We start from the raw sequence: 21,890 nt of genomic DNA on the forward strand, positions 1-21,890 counted from the left end.
AGGAGTAAAAATCCTTTTCCCCACTACAGAATTTTACCGAAACAAACCTTTGTCTGCCTAATAAATCCAGTTACAAACAGTATCATACTCAAGCATTCTTTGCTATAAGAAGTAGCTATTGTGTCACAAATATTTAAACAAATATAAGCCTTCTACAAAAATTAAAACAATGCTTTGAGCCAAGACATTTACACTTTCCACTCCACTCCTTTTCAACAAAAGTCTACAAAAAAAGCTACACGTTTATATACAAACTAAGAAGACTTGCAAGAAAGTCAGGTTATCTATAATTTCCAGATCCACTGTCAGCACTAGTCAAACACAATACTTGGAGAGATAACCTTAAGACATGCAATGTTACACAATTTAAATAAGCCTAATTACTTGACTTAATACCAGTATATTGCCATGCCCTACTCATGCAGAGCCTCACAAAGCAAATACAAGTAGAATACTTTAAATGGATCAAAAAAAGGCAAAATGTTTCTTAAAGTCTTGAAATATCTTTAAAGTTTATAATGGTTGCCTATCCCACAGTATGTTAGTAACAACAAAACCAAAACAACTCCACACCAAACAATTATTCAAATACCACAGCCACACTTTTAACACTTTATTGAAAAAACAGCTGCAATATATACCCCGTGTTAATGTTCTTTGATTTCAAAAGTAGCAAGTGTTTTGAAAATATATCATTCAATTTGGAAATTCATCTTCTGCAGCATGAATTCTTCAATATAACCATTTTTTTGAATACAACACTAGCAGGGCTGTGCTAGAAAAAGCCTACTGACTCTATCGCGTCTCTCCCAAAACGTGGCATCCTGAAGTGACAGCAGAAACATTTTAAACAATCTAAGCAATTTCTTCCATTTTGTTTGGAACATGGGACTGAATGGATGTCCCAGGCAGTCACTTGCTCTCACAGAGCACTGTATCAAAATCCTTCCACAAATTAGTAAATTGCTTTTCTTGTCTCTCCCCTTCCTTGTACTCTTCTGTGAAGGAGCGGAGGCTTTCAGGACTAGCCACAGCAAATCTATTTTCACCATGTTCTCACAGAATAAAAGGAACGGTTTTAAAGAAGTGCTTATAAAAACTGCTGCATCTCCATGCCACTACAAAATAAGGTTTAATATTTTCATTATCTGTCAAAGAGAAACCAGCCTCTGTTTCCACCTGATGGAGCCACACACAGAGCAGTCCTGGGGCTGGGCCCCACAGCTGCATAGCTCAGCAGGGGGTGGGGAACAATGTTCAGTACATTATCTTTCGTAAAACAGGTATGAAGTGATCTTAAAGTGCTTCAGGAGACCTACATTGAAACCCCAGCAGCTTGAATTGGCACCCACTGAAACAAACAGCCTAACTTCCTATACTGTAGAAGTCCACATAATCCAATTAATCTCTACCTTAAATAAATTAACCATTAACTAGAACAGATCACACTTCTCCAGAGTTGACTGATATCCACAGCCTGTCAGACGAATAGCTTTAAAAAACATGAAATATTGGGATATAGCTAAGATCAAATGTGGATTCTTGTTAAATCAGAGTCTCTTTCCATCCTCTCCTGCTTTCCTTTCCCCAACCTCACTAAAAAAAATTGTGATATAAATTGATTATGAACACAAATCTTTCATTCTAAGAAAACAATTGCTATTTCATGCTCACGTGGGAAGTAATCACTAGGCAACATACAACTTAGTAAGCTGCAAAAGTAATATTCAATCCTAGCATTCCATAAACAAAGAAGTTAGAAGTCATTATGACTACATTTCAGGCTTGCCAATCCCCAATTCTTCAGAGGCACATCCATACTTTAAAGGAAGGAAAAAAAAAAAAATGATATTTCAATCTTTCCAGCTGTACAAACCTTATTTGTGTGTGGCTCTTTGTGGGTGCTGAAACAGGAGAGGTAAAAGGAAAAGCAATGTATTCAGGATGCAGCTGAGAATCATTAATAGTGTTTTTCTGATTTGTAAAGTTCAGCACATTTATTACTTGAATGGTGAAACACTCTAATTAGGAAAAATATCACCAAATACTTCAACAAATGTTCCATTTGCCATAATAGCTTTGTTGAATTTAGGCCTAGAAAGGGATCAAGGACTTCCTGGGCTTAAAACTCTAATCTCTACTAAGGATTTTGATTTCAGAAAGCACAAATCCTTCTTCATCTTATTTGCTCAAACCTGAAAATGAATATCTCTCAAAGCCGAGTTGATCAAACCACTACCTGTTTTTGAAAATGAGTGCCTGTTGCTCAAGAGGTATAATATACTAGCTTGACAACTCTAAAGCATTATGCCTTTTCACTAGAAGTGTATTGTACACAGCAACACTACATACCAGTTATTTTCAGACCAGCTCTGTAAGGCAATTCTCTAGTCCTTGGCCTGTCACCTCACAGACATTCATACTTCTACTGGGATGCCCAACTCTAGAAATATCAAAGCTAAGCGATGAAGGAGGGGAGAAGAGGTACATTGAAGGCATGGAATGAGGAAAATAAAGTAGAATGCGTCTACCAGAGTCCAGAAGATCAAACTATTAATGAGAGACACAACAGATACTTCATCTTGATCAGTGAGTGGCATGGACCTGTCTACTTGCCTACTCAGCTGTTCAGATGAAGTGTTGACTCCTTTAATCTCCTCAGCAGAAAGCACCAGGACAACCAAAGCAATTGCTGCCCATTGCCTGCCTTGACCTCTTTCTGTAAACAGCGTGAGCTCCAATGCAAGTGGAGCAAAGTCTGAGACACCGCAGCTTGCAGTCCAATAGAATAAAATGAACTAGCATGAATTTTAAATTCCATTAGTGCAGCAGGATGCAAACAGCAGTGACTCAGGAGATCTCCTACTTTAGATCCAGCTACTACTGCCACAGAAGAAGGGTAGGACAGACACGAGGGGCAGTAACTGCATCAGCCACCCCAATCTATTTTTTTTTTTTCATTTGAATACACACCTTAAGGTAACAGAGAATGGAACATGCAAATTCTAATAACCTTCTGGTATGTATCTTGGAGAAGAAAAAAAAACAAGACCTGTGTTGTTGATCTAATTTTCCTTTTCCTCCTGCACAGATGATTGTAACATTGTTTTATTTCCTGCTTTGTCAGCCTCATTTGACCTTCCACAGCAAGGACAAGAGCTCTGGGCTGGACCAAGAGAATGCCAAACTTCACTGCCTGGTGCAGATGCTGCTTTGAAGGCTGTATAGGATACTAAGACTAGCATAAAATCACTCATTTCTTGGAGTTAAGAAACAATAGCATGCCAGAAACAGGTAGCATTTGTTTAAATATGCAACAGGGATCAAAAAAATAATGCTAGGAACAGATTTAACAAATTCTAAACAAATAGTTCAGGCATTTCACACCCTGATCGTGCTGATTTCCTCCCATAATTTGTTACTATTTAACTTTTGTAGATAAAAATAGTCCAACAAGAGTACCTAAGAACCGTGTCCTGTGATTCAGGTCTTATAAGGAGCTAATGCAAAGTTGCTTTGAAGGTCATCTAAAAAGTTAATCTTAAAATCCATTCTTCCAACTGGAGGAAAAAGAGCTGGCAAATCTAGGCAGGTAATTACTGTGGAAAAAACAGCATACAATCTTTGTATGCAAATTCACTCTCAGTTGCAAATAGCTTTCTGTGTTAATTCAAGACTCAACCCTTCTCCACCCATCTTAAAAAAAAGCCTTTTGTAAATACCCATGTCTCTAATATGCTCCACAAGTTCAGCAAACTCAAGCACTACAAAAGTTATTGTGATGATGCTTATGCTAAAAAAAAAAAATCCACCCCCAGAATTCTGCCCTCAAGGTGGTGACAAGATCCTCCTCTTTCCTTGGCTTGGATAAGGCAGTCGTAGACCTGAACCACTGGAATTCATTTTAGACTTAATTGGTATTTGGTAATTCCACTCAGAAACCTGGTTACGAACGGGAATTCAGTGCAAAATAGGTAGAATATTAACCCTAAAAAAGAACTTTCTTGAACATCAAAGCTAACCTCAAGTGATTAAGGAGATGACCTGCAAGATATCCAAGTGGCTCAACAGCATTTAATAAATAATTCCTAAACAGGCAGGCAACTCAAGAAGCCATTGCACACCACAAACAACAGAAATACAGTGGCTTGAAATTGCAACTAGTCTGACAGGCACCTTCTGCGGTTCCTGATTAGCCTCCACGTGGCTCCCAAAGAGAATCTCCTGACTTGGAGGCTGCAATATCCACAGACTGACATGTCAAGATTTGCCTCCATGCACTTTAGGCTCCTATAAATTCTCTTCATTTTAACAGAGCATTGCACACACAGTTTGTACCATGAAAAAAAAGTGGAATTTGGCACCTCAATGCCTATTAACCGTTTATATTTTTTTAAGATATGGATGGAACAAAACTTTGATTTTTTTTTTCCCCATATTTGTGTAGTTTTATTTCCCAAGACAGATCTATTTGCTGCTTTGACTGAGAGGATGCTCATCCTCTGACAGGCTCTGCAAGAGGTCAGAGCAGCTGCCAGCTCAAAAGCACTGTGTGTGTGGATGGCCAATACAAGCAAAAAAGAAGACTGAGCTTCTGGCATCACTGCTTAAACAAGAGAGCCTTAAGAACAGAGCAGTGGACTCTAACAACTACTATTAAAGCTTTTCTTGTTGTTGGTGGTGGTTTTTCTTGTTATTGTTGGGGTCTTTTGGGGTTTTTTTTGGAGATTGCCTGTTTGGGTTTTTTTGGTGTGGTTTTTGGTGTGGGTTTGGTTTTTTGTTTGTTTATTTTTGTTTTGTTTAAAAAACAAACAACTATTTCTGCTCAGTACCTTTTAGGTGATTTTTCAAAGTTCAACTTGAACCTAACTGCTGTATACAACATAATTGCCTGGTACGAGTTAACAATTCTGTAGATGGTTAGTTGCTAGCAATTTTAATAATCCCATTAATGACTTGAGCTGTGAGTCAAAGATCACGAGCCACAACTGCTAGCAGCAAGAGAAGAATTCAGTCCCCACAAGGAAAGATACCACATTTTAGAACTTCTGACCTATTTCTTGTGGCTCAATTAATGATTTCTAGATCATCATAATCCTATTACACTCCTAAATCGAGCATCCAATGCTACCTGAAACATCTGTCATAATATAATTCTCTTCGGGGCGGGGCGGGGTGGGGGGGTGGGGGGGGAATCAAAACCAGCAGTGACAGACTGAAATACATATTCCTTTCAGTGCTTCTTCCTAAATAGCACACAGTAATTAAAAACAGATACTAAAGTAAAATGCCAGAATATCAGAATGTATTTATTCGTCTTGGTTTCTTTTAGTTCTGAAGAATATGGTCTTACACTGCTAATATTAAATCACACTGATCTATAATTAGCCACAACACAAAACAGAGAAGAACTTGTTAAAGGAACAAGACAGAATGCCACTGAGTTAAATAATAATATTTATTATTTTCATCTGTATCAGCCACAATCCAGATAACACAAACAGAAGAGAACAAAAACAGGGAGATTCCTGGGGAAGAAGTCAGGTGACACAAGCTGGATAATAGCAGGGAAGGAGGAGCTGGGCAACCTTCTCCTTGCAAAGTTTATGCCCGCACCGTGTATACTGAGGAAAAAGACACACGTTCATTAAAAACATAGCTTTTGCACCTATCTGGTCTGCGTAACATTCTATGTTACCTAAAAGGTTTGAAACACAAAAATTATGCATCTGTTTTGCACAAAACTCTTACTGGGCATGACAAATCACTGACCTCCTTTACATTCATTCACTGTCAATTTAAAGTATTTAATCTTTGTGCAAAATGTTAATTGCAAAGAAAGCTGAGAGTAACTGTGCACAGGATGATATGTCTAAAAGAGTGAATGCAAAATGTTGTCAAGTCTTGGCTATTAATATTTCAGACTGAGGAAAGCACGGTTGATAGTACGATGGGGGAAGCAACACCCTCTTCTTTGAGTAAGGGTGGGTTACATCAAGTCTGCATTACTATGCCTTTTTAGTATTACTGATTCACTCTCATTCATTGTGTTATTTTAACTTTAAAGATGTCACTGCCTGCATAACTTTTAAATGACATTAAAAAATTACAGCTTGGCTGAATCACATGCAGCTGGAGCTAATACCCATGTTCTACTATCTATTAGTATGGCCCTATCCAGTATTATGGCCCTTGCACTGCTGCAGATCACATGCTGCCACATGCATTTCAAAACGTAGGAAGAAACAACACTGGCAATTGTTGCTAGTTGTTTATTTTTTAATGTTTAAAAGCCAGTAAAGCTGGGAAGCACTATTTCCCAAACCAAAATTGCAGGCAAATATCTGATAAAGCTTTTTATAGCACAAATCTTTTGATGTTCACAGTTTAAAAAAAAATGAAGTTGTAGATGATATGAGAAACAAGCCCATTTGCTTATTCAAGAAAGTCAGGGGAACAGCTTACAATCCACGCACAAAATGTCTGACTCTAAACTGGGCATGTTATAGCTGAAAATGGCTATGTAAGTGATCAGAGTAATTTGCAACAACATGGAAAGATTACCTAAAATGCATTATACAGCCACTAAAAGACACGTAGATTTTTTTTTGTCACTACTTCTATGGAAGAATTAAGCATTTGTAAATAAAAAGTAAGCAATCATAAAAATTAGAAGTCAAAGGCAAGAATTAAAAGAAAACAAAACAAACCCAAATAAATTACTGGATTAAATAACAGATGGATTAAAACAAATATGAAGAACACCATGCATCATAATTCTGTTCGTACTGAGTGTGTCATGGAGCTGAACTAAAACTACTTCTCATGTATTATGTGTAATGGGCTTATTGGAATAGATTAATTGTATAAAGAGAGCATCTAAAATGGCACGGGTTATAGGAAATGCAAATAAAACTGCGCGCCATTATTAGAACTCAGGTTGGCAACAAAAGCAAACAAAAACTAGGTTGCACTGAGTTACTGAACAGAGACCTTCAACGCTAGGATTGCCTCAAAAATAAGCTCATGGAGCTATCAACTCAGTTTCAAATACTTATTACTGGTAAGAAAAAAAAAAAAAATCACTCGTATTTCAACTTTGAAAGAAGTTGAAACTTTTTTTTAACAGAAATAATCACATATTGACAGAAGAAGCCTTTTTCGGTTCATGAATTTCCAGTGCTAAGGTGGATTAGGGTAGATTTCCAATGCTAAGCCTGAAATACAGATGTCTTTTAAAATCTTCAGAATGTAGTCCGCCTATGTATACAGTGGTTTTGTACAAAACTTATCAAGTCAGAATAGCACTGCAGACTGAAGTAAAACTTGCCAATGGGCTGCACTGTTGTAGACATTCTTAAAAAAAGGAGGTGAAAGAAGAAGGAGGCGCAGAGCAGGATTCATCCACACAAAGCTGTCTTTGATGATAAGCAAACATCTAGCTTGTTGGGACATGTTAAAGATATGGACAAATTCTAGGTCATTGCTCTAGGGAGACAAAAAATTGAGCCTTACTCTATAAAAGCACACAGTATCATCCAAGCTTTGTTAGACTTGAATTTGATTCCCGTCAGTTTACCTTTTACTCTTATAAGCTTCTTTGATGTACACGACAATCCATCAGGCAGTGAGCGCTTTAGAAGCTAGAAATCCCTTCTTTGAAGCTCCAAGTGAAATAAATCAGCTGTCGAGCTTCAAGAACTCTGTTTTTTTCCTAAATAGTTGTAAATGTCTGTTTAATGTCCAAACAATAAAATGTCTTTTCTTTGCTACATTTGAGTTACAGGTAAAAGGAAAGTTGTCTTTGTCCCCAGACACTTCATTTTAAATGCAAAACCTTATGTCTTTAAAAGTTATTGATCAATTCTAAGACATATAACTGAGATACTGTATATTTAGTTCAGATGCATAAAATATCTAAAAGTTAACTTTAACAGCCAAGGAATAATATGTAGAATGCCAAAGAGCGCGTACACACGATTCATTTTTTGTCTCTTTCCAAGCTGGATACATCTGAAGAATGTATGTAGTTTTATATCAGAATAGAAGCCACTCAGAGGTTTCTCTCCTCTACTTTTATACATCAGCAAAACTGAACCTCCCCTCCTGCTCCCCTGCCACAGGTTAGTGGAAGACAATGACCAAATACCAACCATCTTTGATGACAGTCCCCTACCTATCATAATGTTGTGGGGTAAGGATGAGGAAAACCTTGCTAGGGAAAGCAAGTAGCTCAGAGCTTCTGCCCAATTATTAGTAACTCAGTCAGGAAAAGGGAAATATTGAAGGGGACAAGACTGGCTAGATGGCCGGGCCCAAAGAGTTGTGGTGAACGGAGCCAAATCCAGTTGGCGGCTGGTCACAAGTGGTGTTCCCCAGGGCTCAGTATTGGGGCCAGTTCTGTTTAATCTCTTTATCAACAATCTGGATGAGGGCATCAAGTGTGCCTTCAGTAAATTTGCAGATGACACCAAGTTGTGTTGGAGTGTTGATCTGCTGGAGGGTAGGAAGGCCACACAGAGGGATCTGGACTGGCTGGATCGTTGGGATGAGGCCAATTGTATGAGGTTCAACAAGGCCAAGAGCTAGGTCCTGCACTTGGGTCACAACAACCCCAGGCAGCGCTACAGGCTCAGGGAAGAGTGGCTGGAAAGCTGCCTGGCAGACACGGATCTTGGGGTGCTGATCGACAGCAGCTGAATATGAGCCAGCGTGTGCCCAGGTGGCCAAAAAGGCCAACAGCATCCTGGCTTGTATCAGGAATAGTGTGGCCAGCAGGACCAGGGCAGTGACTGTCCCCCTGTACTCGGCACTGGTGAGGCTGCACCTCGAATCCTGTGTTCAGTTTCGGGCCCCTCACTACAAGAAAGACACTGAGGTGCTGGAGAGAGCTCAGAGGAGGGCAGCGAAGCTGGTGAGGGGTCTGGAGCACAAGTCTGATGAGGAGCAGCTGAGGGAACTGGGGCTGTTCAGCCTGGAGAAAAGGAGGCTGAGGGGAGACCTTATCGCTGTCTACAACTACCTGAAAGGAGGCTGTAGCATGGAGGGTGTTGGTCTCTTCTCCTAAGTGGCAAGTGATAGGACAACAGGAAATGGCCTCAAGTTGTGCCAGGGGAGGTTCAGATTGGATATTAGGAAAAAATTCTTCACAGAAAGGGTTGTCAGGCATTGGAACAGGCTGCCCAGGGAAGTGGTGGAATCACCATCCCTGGAGGTGTTTAAAAGGCATTTAGACGAGGTTCTTTAGGGACATGGTTTAGTGCCAGAGTTAGGTTAGGTTGGAGTTGGACTTGAAGATCCTGAGAGTCTCTTCCAACCACAATGATTCTATGATTCTATCATTCTATGACTTGAAAATAGGTTTTAATATGAGATATGGTTGAAAATGGATATGCCTAAATTCGCGTTTCAGCATTACACAGATTTAAAAAAAAAAATACTAACAAGTCCTACATTCCATCTTCTACTGCCAAATTATCTTTTTAGAAGCAACTACTCTTTAATAACCATCTTTCTTCCTCTCAGACATTTCAGGAGAGCCATGGGGGCTGTGTGGTACGTAAGGCTTGTGACACTGAATGTAGCCATTCTGAAGATGGATTATAATCCAAGTTTCTCACCGACAGGAGCTAGAGCGCTCCGGCTGCTGCACCACTGCCCAAAAGCATTACTGCAACCACCACAATGCCTTGCGGTAAAGTGATGGAATTTCTGAATCCTGCAAATCTTTCCAGGATTAGCCTGCTGGGGGAAGAATATTTTGATGATATTAAAGAGGCTTATACTCAAGACTAGCTGAGCTGTTCAGTTCTCTGAATGCAGAAGTTCCGGGTGTGCACAGAGGTGGAACATTAAGCAGCTAGTAAATTTTACCGGCAAAAGTTCACACAACTATATACTTAGGAATGCACAAGTTGTAAAGAACATATTCCTGTTTTAGACCTTAAATACTTCCTGTGTCTTACTAAGCACTTAAGTGGTTTTTTTGCAGACCTATGTTGTTTCATAGGAAACTTGTGTACATTTTAGTATCCCAATGAAAACTGACTGCAAATTAAAAATAGCAGCAGAATTTAGATGATTCAGTTTACGAACTACTGCTGAATATTCTCCCCTACAATGAACCGAGCTGTATCATGAAGACATAGTTTTTGACATGTATTTTTAAAGTCTTGCATCATTTCTACTCATTGAATATTTCTTTTTTTTTTTTACATGCTCCATTAAAAAAAAAACACCACGAATTGCCCATCTATATTTGCAATGTCATATTAAATATATGAGAAACAATATAAAACGTTACTGCAATCAGAGCACAGAATGTACTTACCAATATTAATTTCATCATCAGTTTCAGCATCTCCAATACACTCAAACTGGAAATCTTGTAAAGACTGTGAAAATTTTTGCACTGCCATGGATAAATCTAAAATTCAAGAAAAAGAAAAGGAAAATATCAGAACTACTCCACTACCACTTCACTGGAGCAAGGTTTCATTAATCTCTGCATGAAACATTTTTACGTTTACACAGTTTCCTTTCTACTATCTTTTTTGGACAGTGACCTCGTTCACATTTCAAAATCAAAGTACCTGAGATATCTCAGAGACCTATGAAACACGCTGATGCCAGATTTCAAACATTAATACAGGCATTATGTTGACAACTGAAGAACTGTTATACTTCTTGAAAAATAAGAAATTACTAGTGGTAATGTCTATGGTAAATTCCATATGTAAGTAGACCACTGTTGTTTAAAATACTGCAAGATTAGTTTGCAGATTAAAATAAAGATCATGACAGTTTCTTTTGTAAAAATTATCAAAATAATTACATTCTAACTATTCTGATACATTAAAACATAGTGTTATGTAAAAGCTTTGTAAAAAGAAATTGAAGGGAAAAAAATAACCCACAATGCTTGCCTATCAACTAAGTTGTCCATGTATTATGAGCACTATTTTCACTCAATTGCACACAGTGGACCTTCAGATTAAAGAAACATCAAACTAATCCAACTCCATAGCATAAAATTCTATTAGAATCGTAAACACTCCAAAAAAAAAAACCCAAAACATAAATACAGAATATCAATGCAACCACATAGATCTATTTTTTTTTTCTTTTTTAGGTATATAATGGCACATACAGAGATGAATGTGATAACTAATGAATTTGGTGAAGACTTGAAATTGCTACCAGTCCAGATGAGCTCAGAAAAATAGCAACAATTCTCTATGTCCGAGATCAGGGGTGTCGAACTCATTTTCACTGGGGGCCACATCAGCCTGCCGGTTGCCTTCAAAGGGCCGAATGTAATTTTAGGACTGGATAAATGTAGGAGTAGTTACTATCTATTTTAAAGCTAGGAAAATTGGCAATTAAGATTCTTATATCTGCTAAATCTAATCAGAAGTCATGCTAAGGATAAGTCATGAACAAAAGACAAATCATAAATTCTGGTTTAAAAGCATCATGTATCTGTGTCTCCATCCTTGCGGATGTTCAAAAGCCGTCTGGACATGGTCCTGGGCAATGAGCTCCACATGGCCCTGCTTGAGCGGGTGGGTTGGGCCAGACAACCTCCGGAGGTCCCTTCCAACCTCAGCCATCCTGTGATTCTGCAATTTCCTTAACCCCCTGTTATTGTAAAGCCATAAATACTCATTTATTCAATGTTGGACACAAAATTAGAAGGCTAACCTTTTTCCTGGCAGGAATAAAACCTAGCACATAAACACACAAACTGGCCTAGTGTCCCAAATCAAGACGCACACACAAAAATGTGTCATTTAAATTTGGACAATCTCCAACAGTAAGAACCATTCCACTATCCTGAATGAAATAAGGGTTGAAAAAAATCTTTCAAACACCTCCAAATAAGAATACACACAGTAAGATGACTGATTTTTTTTTTTAAAGGTAACTACTATCATGCAACAGAATCCCTATGAGGAGTTTGCACCAGGTCTGTATTTACCCAGTGCCTGCTGATTTCTTACTTTTACACGCAGCTTTAAAGAACATCAGTCCAACAAGAGAACCAGCAGTCTTTACACAACAGAGACATTAACAGATTTTTTTTCTTGTATTATTATGGAATTTCATATGCTTACCTGATAAATAACTGTGGTGTAAAGAACTGGGTAAACAAATTCTGTGTCTTTTTGTAAAAAGCAAGGAAAACAGGAAAGAACGCTCCCCAGAATTAATGTATCCTTGCTGAACATTTCCTACTGTGCTGTATTAACAAATCAGATGCTAAATACAAAGTGTTTCTTACTGTTTGTATAAAAACAAAAATAGATTTTTATAGGCTGAAGCACTCCATTTCATGCAAATACAGCGTCTTTGCTCTCTAAGTAACTGATTGTCCTATAGTTGTTAGAAAGACCTAAACTTGAACTTAATCACAGCAGGGTGCTTTTGAGTTTAATGGAAAGAAACACAGCTTTATTGTTGGCTCTTCCACCAGGTTACTACACTGAGTCCTAAACCGTTCTATAGAATTGCTGCATAGCAGTTGATACCAAAAGGAATAATATGACCTTAAGGTGACTGAATGAAAAAGATTCTATATTGCAAGTACACTGAAATTTAAAAATTAACCATCACTACCAGGAATGCAGATTTATTTCCTCTGGGCAGTCTAATAGCCGTCCACAATGACCAGCATCTCTGTGAATGCAAAAGGAAATGAGGGAACGTGGCCTCTCCCCATCACTCATCCACACGTGCAGGGCGCAGTGGAACAAGTGTCAAGGGAATGGAAAACAAATGATAAAAATATCTAAGGTAGAGTCTCCATTTTATATCCCGGATTCGTCATATACAGATGCTGCTCTCTCTTTCACTGTGTCAGCAAATCCAACAGTGTTAATGCTTCTATGTTTTGAACGTGAAGGAGGCATGTTTAACCTAACTTCGAAATAGTGGGTATGAAGAATGTAGTAAGAATTACAGAGCTCATTAATGAGCTCTGTACATATTTGATAAAATGATCCAGAACAATACTATTTGGAGATGTCTGCCTCTATAAGACCTACTCTAATAACCTGAAAGTATTAGAAGATACCATATTAAGGTTAAAGGTGTTTGGTGTAGCAAGGAATAAAATGAAGTTCCAAGGCAAGATGTTTCTTGTGACAGTAATTTACAGGTTCTGTACAAAGTTAGTTTTACTTGAATATATAAAAAATATTATTCTCAGAAAATTCCAGCTTACTTGGACAGCTTCCAAGAGGCTGTAACACAAATTACTCTGTAAGAACTCAAAGCTCAACATCGCAGTTGAACCAACACTGGATGAAACAGTGCAATTAGTTATACTTATCAATTTCTTTCTTAGGAGCATCATCACTTTACTTGATTATAAAATTCACCTAGTCACAGAATGGACCAGTTGTGCAATAACCAGGCCTCCTTTAAGAGATATGAATACTCAAAACTGCACTAAATCAGGTTGAAAAGCAACTGCCTCTTCAATCAAGCAGAGGCAAACAATATCACTACCACCTTATCTTGTCTGGACAAAAAAAATGAAAAGAGTAGAGAGATGGAGCAGAGAGATGGAGCAGAGACCTTGTCCAGCTTTACAAGCTGTCATTTACCACTGTATATCCCAGAGTGCTAATGTCCCTGAGAGCCCTGAATACATCCTGCTCATTCCAGTCGTAGTAAAGTAAACTATGACAAACAAATCACCTTTTTATCATCTGCAAGCCATGTGGCATTATAAGAGTTACTCTTATTCATCTTCTAACATGTACATCTTGGTAGTCATGTCCCTCTTTTCATGGAGTCCACATGAACTAGGATATTTGACTTAGCCCAGGACAGAAACTCTCTTTTGAATGGAGTCACCTACTCTAAGTTACTATAAAAACCTTATCAGCTTTATTGACTGACAGTGGAACTCTACCATCCAGGAAAGGACAACTGCTCAAGAAGTCTCAATGATACCATAAATGTTGTGTCTAACCAGCAATTCTGTTAACATTTATTTTGACAGTACTCACCTGCACCTTTTGTTCCCTGTTATCCCCAGCTCCAAAGGAGGATTCAGTTCAGATTTGCAGTGAGCCATATAGTCAAGAGTAACCATCTCACACCACTTACAGTCAGTGGAAAGCGATATTAATAAGTGAGACAGAGTAGCCTATTTTAGTAAGGGCTGAAGCAAGTCAACTGGCCAGCAAGGTTTTTTTTTTTGTGGAGCTCTGACGGAGGAAGTATTAAAAGCAGCAGACTACAACGTGACCGGAAACAATAAAAGGATAATTGCAGCTTAACCACAAGAAAGTAATATAACACTGCTATTAGATATGGATACATATAATACCAACCATCAGCATCATAATGCTAATGAAAGAATAATAAAAGTCATCATCCATTCAGGAAAGCCACAGAGGAATCAGGAAACACATTACTCTATTGTTCTTCTTCCTGAAGGTTTGTGGTTTTGATCAAACTGCTTAACACATATTTACCCAATAAAAATATGGAAAAAACCTCCGCATTATCCTAGAAGTCAGGCATATTTAACATTCACTTTGTTTCAAATTGTCAAAAAGGAAGATTTAATTTGAACTGTAATACATTAACTTATTTTTAGCTTCAGATAGGGCCTTACATACTGGATACAGGATGATAAAATTATGATGCAATCCCTTTGTATTACTAGAATTGTTCTTCAACTTTCTTGTCCTAGACTTGTTAAAGAGATCATAAAATTAGTTCTTTTATAGAGCCTTGAGGAGGAGAGAACAATACATCACACCAAAGTGGTGAAATGATGGATGCTATTACTTGAAGAACAAAACAACGAGTATCTTAGTTTCGGCACAGCCCTTCACAACAACAATCAGGTGCTGCAGATAAAGAAACTTGACAACATTTCTATAAGTTGGTAATTTTTTTCTGGTTGGGGTGGGGAAGGTTGTTGTTTGGTTTTGGCAGTCTGATTGGCTGGAAGAAAAGAAGAAAGCCCAAGCTTTTGACAAGAGTCAAACAAGCTCGAAAAGCAGAAACTTTATGCACTAACGAAGGACCCATATCCCTGCCCTAATAACAGCCTGCAAGAAACTGTCCTCAGCAAATACATCAAAGCCAAAGTCTTTCCACTTGTTTGCTTACAAAGATGACTTCATTAGCAGATGGAGTTTCAAAAACCAATACTCTTCCTGACTGATGTCAATCATCCTGGAAAAGCTTGGTATCATTCACTGGGTTAATAAAGAAAAACAGCAGTTGAAACCCAGTGAGAAGATTAAACACGCCTAAATGAACTCCTGAGTGCCAGCTGGAATGCAGCAAACGGGACTTCAAACAGCAGACGCTCCGGCTAAAATAGTAACAGCAACATATCTGGTGATCTGACACAAAGCTAGTTGTTACCGTACCGCTTCAAAGCCAGCCGAGCAAAGGGGCGATGGCTGCGCTGGCAGGATATTAGAGGCAATTCTTCCGTCAGCTGAATCTCAGGACAGTTGAAGACTGGAAAGGAGACCACGTACAGCCTCCTTCAGCGTTTCAAACCTCTGGGCAGTTTTGATTCTGCTACCAGATACGACTAGATCCATTGCAGCGCTCGATGAGCTGTATCATCTGGTTCTGCACTGATATGCAGGTTTATTAAAACCCAAGCCACTCAACAAAACCGAGCATTAAGGAGCCATAATATGCGAGTATAACACAGCAGTTACTGAACAATATTGCCAAAATACGTGATAAAACAGCATGCGAAAATGCAGAGAACCATTTCTCTAGCTCATCGACTTTCACTCCTCGGTACCTGAAAAGGAGTCACTGTCGTAATTTTTTGGTTTGGTTTGGCTTTTTAATTGCTTTACAAATAAAGATTGTTTTCAAGTAGATTTATAACGGAGACACTATTATTGTGAAACAGCAGCTACGAGCATGATTTGCAGCATTCTTACTGCACCAAATGACAGAAATATTTTAAAATTCATACAAGTGAAAAAAGGCCTTTCAGTATTACAAATATCTGTAAAACACTATTTAGCCAGAAAAATACTTGTGAAATACATGTCTCCTTAGGTACATCATGACACGCTTCTCTACTACGAAGATGAATCAGGAACTGCCTTGGTTTTGTTGTTTTATATGAGAATGAGCTCCAGGGAGATGAGCTATATCAACAGCCAGAAATAAGCTGGAGGAACAAGAACACCCCACTGAGAAGCACTGAACTTCAACAGCTTCTGTGTTTGCTACAGTCAATTTGATTGTAACTAGAACATGTCACAGTGGGACATCTTTTTCCACATCATAGACTGTAAACACAGCAGCTGGCAGTACAATTATATTTAGGCAGTATGAATTATTAAGTTGTTAAAAGCAGTGATCATACAAGACTGTGTATATCACTACTGTATTTCAAATTTCTTCCTGCCTAAGGGCTTTCTCATTAAAAATCCCAGCTTCACAGTTGGTCTTCATTCAGAAAACAGCACCAAAATGCATTTTCTCCACAATTTTTGCCTCTTTCCACTCTTTGTCACTCACTACTGCTTTAAAGCGAAAAATAAATTAAAATCAACAGCCATAGGTAACCATCACACACAGAAAATCTTCCAATATTATAATGTATATATGATAGCAGGTCAGGACAAACACAGGGACCTGTAAAGGACGTTAGCATATATCTCAGTACTGCAATTAATTCCCTCAACTCTACGTGAAAAGAATTCTGGGTTTTGCTGCCAGAACAGGTAACCTCAGCTTAATGAAACAGCACCACCAGCACACGTCCATGTCACCTGTAGTTAGAAAGCAATTTAAAATGCATGTTACTATGCCTTTAAAACATGAACAAAAATCTGTAGTCAGCTGATACAGCTTCTGCCATCTTCGCTTTCAAGTGGCTTTCAATACTAGAGCCTTTCCTACCACTCATGGTTCACAGATTATACCATTGCATGGAATATTGACCACGGCATTTCTATTTTTAGAAGTCTATTTAATGACGTACATACACACAGACATGTTATTTCCTTATTTCTCAGACAAATTTATTTGTGTATCAAATTAACTTTTCCAATTGTCACAGGAAAACTTTTTTTTTTCCCAGATTTCTGCAGAATAATTTTATTTGGCAACACACAGGGTAAGCTGGCATAGGGGAGACTATCTGCAGGGACAGATGGAGCTACTGCTGGCCATTTGCCATAATTCCTTCCGAAGAAGCCACAAGAAAAGACCACAAGTGAATACAGAATCCAGTGCCAAAGATTTTGCAGCACAAGGGCCATTGCTCTCTATTGACACAGTATTTCATTGTTGCTATCAATGAACTCTTTATCCTCTTTGCTATTTTCATCGGTGTGTATTCTTTGCCAACTTGCTATTCATGGAACCATAATAAGCAACTAAAATAAACAACTCCATACTCCAACAATCCCACATTACTATTCCACCTTAGGCTCAATGGTTTGCTCTTAATTTCAGGGAAGCTCATTTCTTCCTCATAATCTCCAGGGAAAGGACATCAGCAGAATATGTCAACATGCAGCCCATGCATTGCTGCATTCCTCTGGGGTTAAATAAAGCACTATAGCAGTTTGAAATTTCTCAGTGTCGCCTTCTTACTCATGAATATTTCTATGAGAAAAGTTCACAATTTACTTTCTCATTCTAGTAAGTACTGAGAAATCCCCCCGACCAAACACAACAAAGTCCCCGCTTTCTTAACATTATGATGCAAGAGCTATTGAAAAGTCCGTACCTTCTACAAACTTCATAGCTATTCAGACCAACATTTTTAAGTCCCAACTTCCTTATGTTAGAATCTTGTACAGTACTTTGGGTATTCTTAGAATTTACCTATGTTTAAGCACTAAATCCAACACATTCTTGAAGAAGCCACCCCAAGAACAACATTGACGTTTAATGAGAGGGGGATTTTTCTTTCAGGTCACATTTGCATGCTTACTTGACAAAATCCCTGATAAAACTTATTTGACAAAACTTCCCAGAAACAACAGTTGAACCAATTAATGTTATACAGTCAAAAAGACAATGTTAGGAATATTCCATCCCTCTTTTTATTATTCCTCTCCTTACCCCAACTCACTTCATCTATAGATGTGGAAACCTAACTTTATTCACATAATTAGAAGAACATAAAGAAGTGAATTTTAGTGCAGTATGCTGAAGCTGTAAATTCTATACAATGACTAAATTGTTTCGACTTTGCATAGTTATAAATATGCGAAATAACGAAAATGCAACAAAAAATGTATGCCTTATGGCCATCAATGTGGAGGACACCACACCATATGTAATGCACATCTGCTTCTCTAAATATAAGGCACATACATAACGCTTTTCCACATGAAGTGGTGACATTTTATCTTGTTTTAATATTCCCAATTCTTGTATTTTATTTCCTTACCTCATTGCTACAAAATCCTTTCTTTCAATATTTTAGTTTATAAAGACTGTTCAACAATACTGCTGCATTTGATTAGAAACCAAACTGACTATGCAGGGAATTACGGAGGTCTATACCTTCCAATCAAACCATATTCACAGAACTTATGCAACAATAAAGCCTTTACAAGTGACTAATCACATGGTTAAAAGCAGAACAGAAAATCTTCCTTTGCTACCAACTGCATTTTTTTTTTTAGTATTTTCCATAAATATGGCTAAAAGTTTCAGAAAGCATTTGGTTTCATTTTACTTTTGAAATGACAAAGATTGGCTGTGGGGTATAACTCTGACACTATTTCTAGCATAATATTATATTTTTCTAAACTACAGTCAACCAAAACATTCCTGTACAATGCCAGTTTTGCAGATATGCTTATTTTCATTCAGTAAGCTTTTTGACCAAGATCCACAGTAAGAATTCCAATATTTCCAATACTGGAATACTGCAATAGTTCTTCTCTGTTAGAGAAGACTAAATCTTTGAAAACAAACTACATTTCCCTACTTTTTTCCATTCGCAAATAATTGAAAATCAATACTCCCCGCACTCTTGTAGTATTTTCCCTGTGTCTATTGATAAAACCGTTCCATAGTTCTTCATCAGGAAGATCTCAACTCTTTAGCCTAACTTTTTAACCACTCAGTAAAGCATATGAAACATACCTGAGAAGAAGCTAGGATTATATCTGATATACAGTAAATAATCACTCTTTCCCCTCCTCTTTGTTTAGAGATTTACCTGACATTCAAGTTGCTCACTTCAGTTGAGGGCTGTATTCCAGTGTTTTCCTAAGCCTGTTGCCTTTCAGCACATTTGGCTGCACTTTCCAGAGAGATGCAGCTTGCTGGTCTCCAACTTCGTACATACATACACCAAAAGAGTCTGGGTCATGGTGGCACACAAGATGTTGTAGCTGAGCCACATGATGGATCTTTTGTTCACATAGTCTTTGTCATACATTAACTCTCACTCTACAAAATTGCATTAATACTGGTTGAGGTGCAACATCTCAAGTCGGTGTAACTCAAGGTTGCTCTAAAAATCTCAGGTGTAAGTGTACAACCTCCTTCAGATGTAATGTAGATAGCACACCAAGCTATCCAACTGAAGGATGCACAGCCATGTGGAACTGTTTGGCCAACACCAAACACTGCACACACACCAGTTTTCATCCCTTTTTCAAATACAATTAATTTCAAGGTTTTTTTCAACAGTCATCTAAATGGCAAACAACTTAAAACAGCAGCCTTAGTGTAAGATTACACAGAAATCCTAAAGGACTGGAAAAAGCTAGAATGTTAACTTCTTCCCCCTACACTTTTTTTTTTCTTTTGCTGTTGTTAGTTTTTCATACCTTCATCTATACCATTCTACTTTCAATTTCTGCACGGTTTTCTACCACTCCATTATCCATCCTAGGTTCCTCAGCTTTCTTCCCTGAAAATTTGCTTTGACCCCTAACATACATTCTCTTGCTCCTTCTGGGGATTTTAAATGCTCTTTCATGATCTTCCACATTCTTCCCCCACCCTACAGATGTTTATTTCCCAGAACAGTATCAGCCTTTTCCAGGGAGCTGGGTCCCCAGCCCTGTCTTTCCCCTCCCCAGCCTCTTCCATTGAAACAGGGTTTATCAGGCTTGCTGCGTCATTTCTCACAACTCCCGAAACATCCCAGAGATGGCGAGCAGTGAGCAGGCAGAGAAGCACCACAAAAAAGGGCAGAGAAACTAAGAGCAGATGCTGCCAGAGGTTGAAAAAGCAAAGAATGACTTCCTGTCTGGCAACCAAGGAGTTGCCAGAAAAAAATATGGGAATTCCCAGATTTCCACTGCGATGTAAAGTATTGGTGCATCAGATGGTCTTTCAGTAGTACTTTAAAATACAGCTTTCTCTGTTTGTTCTTAATCTCACAGAGTATCTGGAGAAATTTTTAAAATGCATGTGCCTATTAACAGACAGTGGAACACAAAGCAATATATGATAATATATTTAGAGCCTATGTTGCAACACATTCGTGAGGAGTCATAGGCCTGACTATTTGGGCAAGATCCGTTCTGCCAGTTCTGTGCTGCATATGTGTGTGTGTAGAATGAGATGCAATTTCCCCACTACCACCCCTACCCAAATATGTATCCAGTGGGTAAAATAAAAAATAGGGTTAGTCAGTTCTGGTATGAACAGAGAGCTATTAAGAAACTGCTTCTAGGAAAACCAAGAATAAATCACTGCAGTAATTATCACGCAGATCTTTAGCTGTAAAAATTTCTGCAATATATCTTTAAGTGCTTTTATGTGCCATGATTTTTACATTAAGTAGATTCCCCTGTTCTGCAAAAGATCTGCTGGAGGGAGAATCAGTCACATTGGCCTGTGCGGGACGGCGGGGGAGGGATGAAAGGAATGAAAGCAGTTATCAAGGCATTTGTGAGTAGTGAGCTCTTGGAACAACATTAGAGTTGAGGGTCATGGGAAACAGAAGCTTTGCTCACCCTTCTTCCTGGCAAAGTTTTCTGCACTTGGGCAACAAAGTAGAATATTTTGTAAGAATAGAAGGAGGAGGAGAGAGGGAAAAAATTAAAATGTGTATATTTAGCTCATTAAAAAAAAAAAATACTACCATTTCGCTTTAAAGGAAATGAAACACTTTATATATGAAATTCTTTTGGGCTCTTATAGCTCAGGAATACAACACTTGATTAGATTCCTTTGATCAGACAACTAATATCACAGTCACATGAACTTCAGTATTGCACATAACAGGGTTGCGTGAGGTTTTTTGCTAACAGACACACACACAAACAGATGTAACATTTGTTTAGAGAGTCAGATATACACTTCCAGATGGGGAAGACAGAACTGAGACCCCGTATCAAGCAGGATTTTGTCCAGTAAAGTTAAATGGCACTAAATATCTTTACCAAATTTGGCCTAAAGAAGTTTCTTGCACTCAGTCTATCATGAAGCGAATTCACTACATCACTACTTCTCACTACTTCGGGAGAATGGATACTCAACACATAAGTTTTATATAGCAAACGAGCTTAATATGCTAGTGAAACCCTCTTCTACCTTTAAAATATGAAAAGAATTCAGAAAACGCAGAGATGAGAGTCATGAAAGCACTTAAACGCCTCAAAGATAAATTTCTGAGAGTTTAAATTAAATCACTCACAGTATCCCAAACTCAGAAATCTGTTACCAAAATACCTACATTTTGATAACAGGAGAAAAAACAGCCAAATGAAATATGCTTCGTTAAATAAAGAACTGCACAACGACAAACCTGTTTCACCAGGTGAGCTCCTGTTCTTCCACCTCAGGAATCAAGAGTTCCCAAGGAGTTTGGAGTTAACTCCAATTTGCATGTGACTGTTTCCTTAACAGTCATGAAATAGTTTTTGTATCTTACATACTTTGCAGTCTTATCGCTT

At 38.2% G+C, this 21,890-nt stretch overlaps 1 protein-coding gene across 1 annotated transcript in view; it reads right to left on the minus strand.

The window, feature by feature from the left end:
• ARHGAP42 (Rho GTPase activating protein 42) overlaps positions 1-21,890 on the minus strand; it is a 155,906-nt gene that overhangs the window by 110,698 nt on the left and 23,318 nt on the right. Inside the window, exon 2 of the mRNA XM_065638471.1 lies at positions 10,331-10,426. Coding sequence (XP_065494543.1) covers positions 10,331-10,426 — 96 coding nt within the window. The remainder of the gene's footprint in view (positions 1-10,330; positions 10,427-21,890) is intronic.

The sequence above is a fragment of the Caloenas nicobarica genome, chromosome 1 (assembly GCF_036013445.1).
Source record: "Caloenas nicobarica isolate bCalNic1 chromosome 1, bCalNic1.hap1, whole genome shotgun sequence".
Classification (NCBI taxonomy): Eukaryota; Metazoa; Chordata; class Aves; order Columbiformes; family Columbidae; genus Caloenas; species Caloenas nicobarica.